Source organism: Scyliorhinus canicula, chromosome 11, assembly GCF_902713615.1.
Source record: "Scyliorhinus canicula chromosome 11, sScyCan1.1, whole genome shotgun sequence".
NCBI lineage: Eukaryota > Metazoa > Chordata > Chondrichthyes > Carcharhiniformes > Scyliorhinidae > Scyliorhinus > Scyliorhinus canicula.
In genome coordinates this window covers 40,194,494-40,206,781 of record NC_052156.1, presented here as the reverse complement: position 1 = coordinate 40,206,781, position 12,288 = coordinate 40,194,494, and the positions used below count along the sequence as shown (strand labels likewise).

Sequence of the window (12,288 nt, the reverse complement as noted above, 5' to 3'; positions counted from 1 at the left end):
ACTGCGCCGCATGCCGCCCTAGAGCAGGAAAAGTTAAGGATACATTTAGCAGAAGTGACCAAAATTCTGTGGGATTTTGATGAAGTAAAGAAAATGCATCTTCCACTGGTGGGTAAATCAGCAAACAGAACACAGATTTGAGGTAATTGATAAAAAAAGCTAGAGGAAAGAGGATGATAACAGTTTTTATGCAGCAAGTTGCTCTGGACTGGAAAGTACTGCCTGAAAAGGCTGATGGAGTCCCTCCGGGTCAAGGATGACTTGCTTCCACACATAATTCTCAGCTGACCGAGGAGTGCAATGCGCAATCCACAGGCTTGGTCACAGGTGTGGCAGACGGTGGTTGGAGCGGGAGGGCAGGGTGCCCGGGTTGCCATGCACTCCTTTCACTGTTGGCTTCAGTTTGCTCTCAGCAATGAAACCGGAGTTGTTCAGTTGCTCCCCGGATGCATTGCCTCCACTTTGGGTGGTTGAGGGATTCCCAGGTGTTGATGCAGATGTTGCACTTTTTCAAGGAGGCTGTGAGAGTGTCCTTGAAGCCTTTCCTATGCCCTCCTGGGCCTTGCTCGTCATGTCGAAGCTCTCTTATTTTGGGAGTCTCATGTCAGGCATGCGGATGACGTGGCCCGCCCAGCAGAGCTGATCGAGCATGGTCAATGCTTTGATTCTGGGGATGTAGAACAAAGCTAAAACACAGCCATATAGGAGAGTGGGTATCATTAATGCTCTGTAGGCCATGAGCTTGGTGCTGGGTCTGAAGTCCTGGTCTTCAAACTCTCACTTCCTCAGGGGACCAAGACTGCGCTGGCTCACTGATGGTAGCGTTGAACCTAGTTGGCAATGTTTGCCCTTGTCGACAGTGGGTTCCCAAGTTATGGAACGTGTTCCACATTGTCAAAGGCCCTGATTTTGATAACCGTGGAGCAATGCTGTGTGGCAAGGCTAGGGTGGTAGCGGAACTTGTTCTTGCAGATGCTTAGTGAAAGACCCATGTTCTCATACACCATGGTGAAGGTGTAGATGATGGCTTGAAGCTCGGCCTCCGTGTGTGCAGGTGCCAGCATCCTCTGCATACTGCAGTTCAATCACAGAGGATGAGACGACCTTGGATCTGGCCTGCAGGCAGCAGAGCTGGAACAGATTCCAGTTTGTTCTGTTGTTTAGCTCTACTCCAGGGCTGGTGGAGCATGGCAGGAAAAAAGATAGAGAAGAGCGTCAGTGCAATGACAGAGCCTTGCTTGACCCCAGTCTAAACCTGAATTGGGTCTGTGGTAGATCTGTTGGTCAAGATCACAGCTTGCATGTCATTGTGAAGCAGGTGGACGAGAATGACAAACCTTTGGGCCGCCGAAACAGAGGAGGACGCTCCATAATCCCATGTCATTGACAATGTCAAAGGCTTGCGAAGTCAAAGAAGGCCATGTTGGTGCTGTTCTTGTTTTCCCTTTGCCTGTTTTTCTCTTGTAGTTGCTGTGCAGTGAAGATAATGTCCATTGTGCCCCTTAGTGGGCAGGATCTGCATTGCGGCTCTGAAAGAAACTCTTCAGCCACAGGGAGAAGACAATTAAGGAGGACTCTTGTGATGAATTTCCCTGTGTTCCCCTTTAGTTTCTGCAGTTGGACTTGTCACCTTCCTTGAAGATGGTCATGATTACAGTGTCTCAGATCTCCTGGCATGTTCTCCTCCTTCCAGAAAAGAGAAAGGAGGTAATTTGCGCCATTTGTGCTTCTCCACCGTGTTTCAGCAGGGATTCCATTTGCTCCTGATGCCTTATTGTTCTTTCGCTGTCAGATGGATATAGACCATCAATAGCATCTACAGGGCAACTAAGGAGGGTATAGGAATTCTCTTCGCATGCCTGGATGAAGGCAGCTTCAACAAGTTCTATATCATCCAGGACAAAGCAGACTGCTTAATTGGCACCCCAACCACTAAAATAAGTAATTATCCATCCATTGCCAGTACACAGTGGTAGCAATTTGCACCATCTATAAAATGCACTGCAGCAACTTGGCAAGCATCTTTGGCAGCTCGTTCTAAATGAACAACCTCTACCACCCAATACCTTTTTGGGGACACAGTAGCTGCCTCACAGCGCCAAGGACCTGTGTTTGATTCAGGCCTTCGGTGACTGTGTGGAGTTTGCACATTCTCCGTGTCTGCATGGGTTTACTTCGGGTGCTCAGGTTTCTTCCTAGAGTCCAAAGATGTGCAGGTTAGGTGGATTTGGCAGGTTAAATTGCCCCTTAGTGCCCTAAGGTTAGGTTGCATTATTGGGATAGGGTGGGGGAGTGGGTCTGGGTAGGTGTGCTCTTTCAGACAGACTCGGCCCATCGAGTCAGTGCAGACTCGATGGGCTGAATTGCTTCCTTCTGCACTGTGAGATTATGAACAAGAACAAGGTCAGCAACCCCAAGGGGACACCTCCTCCAAGCTGCACATCCATCCTGCCTCGGAGGTAAACATATGCACCAATTGTAATACATATGAGACTGAATTCTCCACCATCGGGATTCTTTGTTTTGCCGGAAGCCTGGGGGTTTTCTAACAACATGTGGCTACCCCACATTGGGAAACCCCATTGACCGCCGGCGAAACGGAGAAACCCGCCCTGGTTTTTATCTCAGAGATGTGGAGATAGGTTCAGTGGACAAAGAAAAGAATAATGGAAATCTGCTGGAAATTTTGACATCAATTTCACTTTTTGGGAACTTGCCTGAATTCATAAAATTTGATAAATAATGCTATAAAGGAGCAATGAAAAGAACCTTCTACAGTTTTTGACACTGTAAATGACAGTCGATAAACATTAGCAGAAAAAAAAAGCGATAAAAATTTAAATCTTGTACGCATGAGATTATTGTTCAATAAAAATAAGAATCATACTGGTTACCTGGTGTTCTAGTTGCTTCTTTCGACGTAAATCTCGTTCTTCAATCTGTGCAGGGTCCAACAAGGCGGTCATGGATCGCAGAAAGCTGAAAATGAAATAATGGCGCAAATTTTCTTGCATTCTCTGCAGAGCCTGTAAATAATGAAACCTTGCGAAAACTAACAAAGTATATGTGCCACAAGATAAAGGCAATTTAGCATGGCCAATCCACTTACCCTGCACATCTTTGGGTTGTGGGGGCAAAACCCACGCAAACACAGGGAGAATGTGCAAACTCCACAGGGACAGTGACCCAGAGCCGGGATCGTACCTGGGACCTCGGTGCCGTGAGGCAGCAATGCTAACCACTGTGCCACCGTGCTGCCCCTAGATAAATGTATTACTTGACTGTCAAATTAATTGAGACATCAGGTGGGCACGGTGGCACAGTGGTTAGCACGCTGCCTCACAGCACCAACCTAGGTTCAATTCCTGCCTTGGGTGACTGTCTTTGACTTCTCCCAGTGTCTATGTGGGTTTCCTCCGTTCCTCATGGTGCTCCAGTTTCCTCCTATTTCACTATTGTGTTATTTCCCAGTAATGCAAAAACTGTTGTTTGGGCCAAATTCAAATACAGTCTATTTTGAAACTAATTAAACTCATTGTCGGTCAACAATTAATATACTGTACCTCAAAATGAGAACAAAACTACAGATAGAAAAGTGCTTCTGTTGATCGAAACAACTGGATGATCAAAAGCAGTATCTCATTAGAATTTGAAAGCACCCCCCACTGACCACGTCTCTGATCACCCCTACCCTGCGCCCCCCCCCCAACCTAATGTCCGACCACCCTCACAGACCACTTCTCTGACCACCCTCACCTGCCCCCAATCTCTTCTCCAACCACCCTGATAGAAACTAACCTTTTATTATAGGTAAAAAGGGGTAAAGAAATAAACGATTTAAAGAAATCATAATAACTAAATTTTAAATGAAGCACAACTTAAGGAATGGCTGACTGCTTGTGAAAAGATCAAGATAAGGAAGTGCAAGCTTTGCAAGGTCAATCGGAGAGAAAGGCTCTTTGTGTTTGAGAACTTGAGCTAGGATCCAGTTCCATGTCCAGGGTAACCACAGAATCACCCCACGGAAAAGGAATTTCTGCTGAGTAAGCTTTTCATCAGTGCAACGTTGCCGAAATGGTTAATCTTTAATTTAACAGACTGACATTTTAGTCAATTAAATGAATTTTAGATCAGTCAACACCAATCACGGCTGTAAAGGGGACGAAACTTAATAGATAATGATCATCTTTGAAGTCAGAGTACCGAGACGAGAGAAAGTCATTTTAGAATCATTTCAAACTATTTTCTAATCTATCTGTCTGCTTTGCAAACTGTTGTTTATCCTATCTTAAACTGCGCAGTCCTTTGTACTGTGTTTCTTGACTTGAAGAAATTACTACGAGCTGTCCTTGTATTTTAAATTCAACTTATCTGTATTTGCTCAGGACAAACAATCGTTCTGTTTAGCTTGATGGAGGGCTGGTTGGAACATTCTAAATTTCTACTTGTGTGAAAATTGAAACTCATCAGTAGCCACTACAAGCTGACGAAAATAAAGGTGGCAAATTGCCTTTTAACTCAAAAAGCCAGTCTGGAATCTCTGTTATTTGTATATGGTACGGAGTTACTGGTATATGAATAGACACAGAGTGCCAATACACCCCCACCTCCCCAACCTCTTCTCCGACCACCCCCACCCTAGTATCCGTCCACACCCCACCCGAAGGCCGTGATTCTCCGACCTCACGGCGGTTCGGAGAACAGCGATCCACGCCGGTTTTTCACGCGATGCCTGTCCAACGCGCTCCCGCTATTCTCCGAAACGCGCAAAATTTTCACATCGGCTTACCCGCTGAAAAACTCGGCAAACCCCCCCCCCCCCGATATGGCAAAAATGCCGACTATCCGGCCCCCCGCTATTCTCCGGCCCGGATGGGCCGATGTCCCAACGTTGTGACGCCAGGTCATGACGCCAGCTATCACACCTGCTTTTTAAAGTCGTCAGTCAGTCGTGCTGGCTGACGAGAGGAGCGAGGAGGTGAGCGGACCGCCAGAGTCTGGGCAGACCTGGGAAGGCATCTCCGAGAAGGCATCGACCAGTGGGGGGGGGGGGCACAGGACACGGATGCATCGGTGAGGAGGATGCAGAAAGTGACCAAGGGTTAGGCTGGCCGCACGTATCAGCAGCACGACCAGGCCACCGGGACACACAGGTATCCCGTGGCACGCGGCTGCCGAGGTGTCGAATGACCTCCGTCTAACATGTCGTTTCTCTGCCCCCCCACCACCCTTTTGTAGGTTTGCAAAATGTATGCAAACAGAATGGCTATGTTCAGCGCAGTGGTTGGGGCCACTGCATTGCAGTTGGAGCAGCGTCCACAGCCACAACCCGCAGTAGATTGAGGGCCAGCTGCAGCAGCAGAGGGAATGGCTGAGGAGTTGCCCGTCGTCGAGCAGCATTGGGGGGGGAGAGGGGGTGGAGGAGGAGGAGGGGAGAGTGAGGGTGCAGCCAGGGCGCCAGAGGCGACGACCGAGGCCTAGGGTGTACCGTGCCCGGATCTCTTTCCAGACAATGCCGGACAGCACCTGCAGGAGTAGAGAGACGGTGACACATTTCTGTCACCTCGTGTCGCACCTCACCCCACCTGGAACGGGAGGAGGACACACGATCCCGGTTGCCATCAAGGTGACGGTCGCTCTTAACTTTTATGCGACCGGCTCCTTCCAGTCTCCGAGCGGGGACCTCTCCGGGTTCTCCCAGGCATCAGTGCACAGGTGCATCCGGGATGTGACCGACGCCCTCTATGCCATCGCCAATCGCTACATCACCTTTCCCGAGGACCGAACAAGTCAATATTCACGAGCTCGTGGATTTGCCAGCGTGGCCGGGATACCGATGGTGCAGGGGGTAATCGATTGTGTTCACGTCGCCATGCGCCCGCCTGCAGGGGACAGGGAGGTGTTCACAAACAGGAGGAGGACATACTCGATGAATATCCAGGTGGTATGCGACCCCCACATGAGGATCATGCACGTGTGCGCAAGGTTCCCCGGGAGTGTGCATGACGCCTACATTCTGGCGCAGTCGTACATCCCTGCAATGTTTGAGGGACGTCCCCCCACGGCTGGTTGCTGGGTGACAGGGCTTATCCACGGAGATCTTGGCTGATGACGCCTATACAGCCAGGAGGCCTCAGACCAATGCGGAAACCCGATACAATGAGGCCCATGCAGCAACCAGGGGTGTGGTGGAGCTCTGCCTTGGTCTCCTGAAGATGAGATTCAGGTGCCTGGACCGCTCCGGAGGGGCCCTGCAGTACCAGCCCGACAGGGTCGCTCGCATTGTTGTGGTCTGCTGTGCGCTGCACAACATCGCGGTGCAGAGGGGAGATGTCCTGGTGGAGGAGGCGGAGGGAGAAGCCAGTGGCAGTGGTGCCAGCACAGAGGAGGAGGAGGAGGAGGTTGGTGGAGTGTCGGGCGCAGCACGCAGACACGTGACGGCTGCTGGTGATGCCCAGGAGGCTGCATGACGGACCCGGCGAGGACAGCGGGCACGCAACGCCTTGGTGGCAGCAAGATTCTCGCGCCTCGTGCGACGGCCCCGCTGAACACCAACACTACCACCTGCATTGCCAGTCGCGCGGAGGGTCAACACACAACTCCCACCACCACCCTTCTCTGCCCGCTGCCCACACGATGTACCAGGGATGGGACGGGGGGAGGCCGAGCTGTCCCGGACGTCCCGTGATGGAGTTAATGGGACGGGCCTCGGTACCTCCTTCTCCCTTGGGGAGCCCGGTGGCCCCCGGGCCTCACTGTGGGATGGGGGTGCGAGCAGGGAGGTGCCCCGTCGCCCCACCGACACCTGGCGCTGCCAGTCCTGGAGGCCTGCGACGGTCTCCACCAGGTTCCAAAGGTTCGCTGAGACGGAGTCCAGGGAGTGAGACATTCCCGCCAGGGACTGTGCGACCTCAACCTGCGTGTGCGCGACGCCATCCAGCACGTGTGTCAGGCGGTTGATGCTCTCCGCGACTGACTGCTGGGACCGTGCCATGGCCTGCTGGGACTGTGCCATGGCGTGCTGCGACTGGGCCATGACCTGGTGAGACTTGGCCAGGGCCTGTTGCACGCCGGCAATGTAATGTTGGCTCTGGCACATTGCTGCCTGTGAGAGGGCAACCCTGTCCAGGGCCATGGATGACGCGTGCACATTAAGCCCAAAGTCTTGCAGAACCTGACCCATGGCCGAAACCGTTTCACCCATTGCCTCGACCGCGGATGCCACCCGTGCCATGTCGGCCTGGGTGGCTGCCATGAGTGGCACCACTCCCTGCTCCTGGACGCGGTTCGACTCCTCTAACTGCGTCTGCAGCTGCTGGAAGACGGCCCTCATCCCGTCATTCTGTCCCTGGGTTTCGACATGCATCGTCTGTGCGGGTGGGTCAAGTAAATCCAGGAACCCGGGCAATGTCTGGGAGCCAGCTGAATGCTGGGCCTGGCCTGCCCTCCGACCGTCCAGCCCCTCAGCTGCTCCGACCTCCACCTGCTGTACCAGCTCAGCTGTGTTGTGCGAACCAGACCGTGACCCAGGAGACTCATCACTGAATTGCCCAACCGAGGTGAGTGTCTCTGGGATGGTTGATGGTGTGGGAGTTAGCAGTGAAATTCTAACATTCCGTAAAAATGTCCTCGGGGTCATCGCCCCAATGATGAGCGGCAGCAAGGCGTTCGAGGCCCATTTCTCCCTCTCCCTCTGTCACCGTCCTCTGCGCCTCCTGCTCCACAGTTTCGGTTTGGGAGGATGGCACTCCTGACTGTCCTCCTGGCACCCTCTGGCGTGCGGCCCTGGGTGCGGTGGTGGTGGTGGCAGATGCTCGTCTTCGCCTGGACGCAGACGGCCCTGGTTGTTCGGCAGCACGTCCTAGGGAACAGAATGAAACAGTTATTTAGAGACGCTCGGCCGGACGTTGGACGGTCCAGTGGGCAGAGTGTGAAGGGACAGAGGATGGGGGGATGTCCAGTGGGCAGAGTGTGAAGGGACAGAGGATGGGGGGGGGGGGGTTATCCAGTGGGCAGAGTGTGAAGGGACAGAGGATGGGGGGGATGTCCAGTGGGCAGAGTGTGAAGGGACAGAGGATGGGGGGGGTGGGGGTTGTCATGCAGGGTTGTCTCACTTCGTTCTGCACCTCCAACCTCGCATTGCACGACCTCCCGGGTGGCAGATGCCCCAGCAAGGTCCAGTGCCCTCTGCTCGAACGTGGTCAGGGGGTGGAAAATGGGTGAACCTCCTCCGGTCCTGTTGCGCTCCCGGTTATTGTGAGCAGTCTTGTCCTGTTGGGGGGGGGGCATAGATAGATCATCAATTCGACAGGTATCATCAGGGCGTTCACATATTGGCAAAGGTTGGGGGGGAAAGTTGGAACTAAACCATTGCATCTCTCCAGGGGGTCGCAGCGCTCATGTGGGTCTGTGACTACTTGGTTAACCACCCTCCACTCACTCTGCCCCCCTCCCCCTACCCCTCATGCCAGGGAGGGAGATGGGTGATTATGTACATGGGGGGGGGGGGGGATTGTTGTGACCCGGGGGCACCCTCTTGGCACTTACCCTAGCAGCCCTGGTGAGGTCGTGCAGCTTTTTGCGGCACTGCTCCCCAGACCGAGGGGTCTGCCCCACAGCACTGACTGCCGTGCCCACCTCACGCCAGGCCCGTCGCACAACGTTCGCAGGGTGGCGATGCCCTCTTCTAGGGCAGATGATGCTCCTCCTCCGCTCAACCTCATCTAGGAGGGTCTTGAGGTCTGGCTCTCTGAACCTCTGGGCGGCCCTCCGTGGCTCACTCATCCTCTCCTTCTCCTCCTTCTGGCCGCTCGCGCCTTTTTACGACGCGGAGCGGCGTCATTCTTGCCGTCATTCGGGCGTCGCAGGCTTGTGGTGTCATTTTGCATGCGATTCCCACGGCCCCGCTCCTAGCCAATTTCCGGGGCGTGAATAGCTCGTGAGCGGGGCCGTAGCGGGCCGTCGTGAAAGTCGGCCGATTTCACGACGGCCTTCGCTTTTTTCCGCGGAGCGGAGAATCGCACCCTAAGTCTCCAACCACACCCCACCCGCCTCCACCTAGTCTCTGGCAACCCCCCACTGACCCCCATCCTGCCCTCACTCATCTTTTGTCCAAAGTCCCTTGTGTCACCAGCAGCCACCAATCCTGCTGGGACTGGCAGCAATGAGTAGCTGTCGACCCCTGATTGGCCAACAACACTCAGCAGGTGAAGCTTTTAATTGTGGGAAGGCCTGTCAGTGGCCATCTAAGTACCTAAAGGACACGTCATTCTGTCAGGCTTTCCCCACAGAGCCAACAAGATTGCTCCATCAGTTCTGAACCAATGGGCAAGACCCATGTCGACCCCTCAAAAGCCAGACTTACAGGGTTAATTTTCTAAATTAAAGATAGCAACAGTGAAAATGTTGCAGTGAGATTATTTTGTCTGCCTGAATTAGGCACAGTCAACTCCAATGAACCTTCCAGAGTCAAGCTTCATTACATAATTGCAGTAAGATACCGGTGTGCAATCTGTCGATGAGTGGGATCTCGGAGTTTTTTGACCAAATACTTTTTTCCTGATAACAAGATTTGCAACGCCTGCTGAAACTCAGATTTGAGAACGGAGGAATAACAAGCCCACACATCAACTTTTCCTGATGCAAAATGAAGTGGGGGGGGGGCAAGAGAGTTTCCTATTTTTGGAACTACAGAGTATCCTCCCCATCAAAATGCCTGAAGGTGTAGTATCAAGGAATGATGATATATTCACCATTCAAAATTCAACAGAACTGTGGATGAGACAAGATCATCCAAAATAAAGCTATCTATATTCAAACCAAATAGATCAGTGAAGTAAGCACACCACAATGTGTTTCCTGCAATTCTGTCCCTAAATAGCCATTTGAATTCTTCTGATATATACTCTCATTCAGTAGCAGGGCACAAACTACAACTAAAATTCTCGGCACACTATTTTAAAATATTTTCACCTAAAAATTTATTCTAACCAAAATATACTTGTGTAGTGTGCAAATACATGTGTTCACACCTATGAAGTGCATTAAAAAATTGCAACATGAGCACCATTGTTACTTGTTTCAATCCCAGCAGGTTCCCACTGAATGCAGCGGGTTCCCACCAGCGGATTCCCACTGAACCCAGCAGTCAAGCAACCCACTTATATACTCACCATTAAAGATCACTGAGAAAAAGCACAAGATTCACAACTACATGCATGTATGTAGCACCTTCCATGCAATAAAACATCCCACGGGCATTATAAAGCAAAATTTGAGAGGTTTTGGAAGGGAATGCCAAAGATTAAGTTTCAGGCAGTTGAAGGCATCGCCACCAGTGGGGAGCAATTAAAACAAGGGATGCTCAAGAGGTCAGAATTGGATGAGCACAGTTATCTTGAAGGGCTGTCGGGCTGGAGGAGATTACATAAATAGGGAAGGGATAGGCCATGGATGGATTTCAAACCAAGGTTGAGGCCTTTTTTAAAAAAAAATTGCGGCACTGTCCAATGGGGAACACTGCAAGTTAGCAAGCACAGGGATTATGGCTGGATGAGACTTGTCGCAAATAAAGACAGGCACATTACAAATTTGGATGACCAAGGGCACAATGTGGGAGTTGATCAGGAATGTGCTGGAATAGTCAAAGTCTAGGAGATAAAGGCATGAATGAGGGTTGATGAGTTGATGCAGCGGGTGGAGTCATGTAATGGAATATGAAGAAACTGCAGATGAACCTAACCTTGTCTTCTGTGCATTAGGCAGCCCATCAGATCCCATGTCAACACCGATGTTTCCTGCATTTTCTCCAGTGGAAGAGTTACAATGATTGAGTGCAGGAGATAATGCACTTTGTTGCAGATCCCTCGATTCGGATGATTTTTTCAGTGCTGGTCCACAGGTGTTCACAGAAACTGGAGTCTGCGGGTCAGGTTTTTTCTGGTAAGAGTCAAAGTGCATGGCCCATCTGTTGTGATCATCACCCTATTAAAACAGAAGACAGGCGATGATTTATTATTAGAAAGGAATGGGAAACTTTTAACCCACCCCAGCTATCTGGATCACGGTTACACTTAGTTAAAAAGCTCTGCAAAGTATTACAGCCCATTGCTCTCTATTTCCACATGCTGTTATTTGAAATGAGCCATGTTTTTATGCAGCTGAAGAACCCATCTTACTCAGGTTGGAGCCTCATTAATAGTTGCAAATCGGGATCCTGTGGTGTCATTACAGACTTGTCCAATCTCAGGCCAACCCCTGAGCCCCTTTATGTGGCCGTCAGTCAATTTCCAGTCGAACGGTGGCAGATTCTATAAAGAGATGCTCCTCCAAAGACTACTCCCTTCCTGCGTTTGTCACTGATATGCTCAGATTGTGTTGTGCCTTGTGACTTAATAAAGCTCGTAGTCTCAAATGTGGAGAAGATGCTTTATTGTGAATTTGTTCTCTCTTCAGAGCGTTACCTACGGCTACCTCAAGTGCTATTAGCTGGCGTGTCTGTGTCCTACTCCAAGTTCTGCCCTCTGTGAAGTGTGTCCTCACTTCCTGTCCCGGTCTATTTATATGGCTCTCCCGTGCTCCCTCTAGTGTTTGCTCAGTTGTATTGCATCTAGTTAACTTGTGATCACCACATCCCCCTTTTTCTCTTTACATATTTTCTGTACATCGTTAAAGAAAATTGTGCATCCTGTCCCGGTGTATTTACAGCTCTCCCTCTAGTGTTTGCTCAATTGTATTGTATCTAGTCAATCTACGATCACCACATCCCCCTTTTTCTCTTTACATATTGTCTGTACATCGTTAAAGAAAATTATACAAAACAGTTACTTATGATATGCGTATCTATACAAGTGATGGTGCTATTGCATATTTTTACAAAGCCAATGTATTTATGAGTCCAATCTTAATAAAACATTTATGAGTCCAAACTTGATGAATTTGTTCAGTTTTTGTTTTCTTTTTGTTGTTTATGACGTGGTGAGATTGATATTGCAACTCCGTTGTGAATGTTGATGGTGTTCCTTGTTATTTTAAGTACCCAATGCGTCATCCCGAGGTGTTTGCATGGTCACATCACTGATGTTGACTGGCATGGACTTTTTCCTGTGCTTGTGGTATTGATTTATTATCTCATCCGCCTTGGATGCTGGTGTGCTTGCTTGTTCTGGAGCAGATGTGAGTTTGTGCGATTCATTGTCATCCCATGACATGTTTGTAGTCTTGTCATCGTTTTGCAGTGCGCTGTGGCATTGTCCTTCATGTGCCGAGTAGTACCATTGTGTACAAGTC

General features: G+C 50.5%; 1 protein-coding gene across 5 annotated transcripts in view; it reads right to left on the bottom strand.

Annotated features, from left to right (window-relative positions):
• The window catches only part of ccdc66 (coiled-coil domain containing 66), a 117,572-nt gene that overhangs the window by 38,815 nt on the left and 66,469 nt on the right, over positions 1 to 12,288 (bottom strand). For all 5 annotated transcript variants that reach the window (XM_038812806.1, XM_038812807.1, XM_038812808.1 and 2 more), the window contains exons 10-11: positions 10,742 to 10,983; positions 2,895 to 2,979 (exon numbers count right to left, since the gene is read on the bottom strand). In XM_038812806.1, coding sequence (XP_038668734.1) covers positions 2,895 to 2,979; positions 10,742 to 10,983 — 327 coding nt within the window. The remainder of the gene's footprint in view (positions 1 to 2,894; positions 2,980 to 10,741; positions 10,984 to 12,288) is intronic.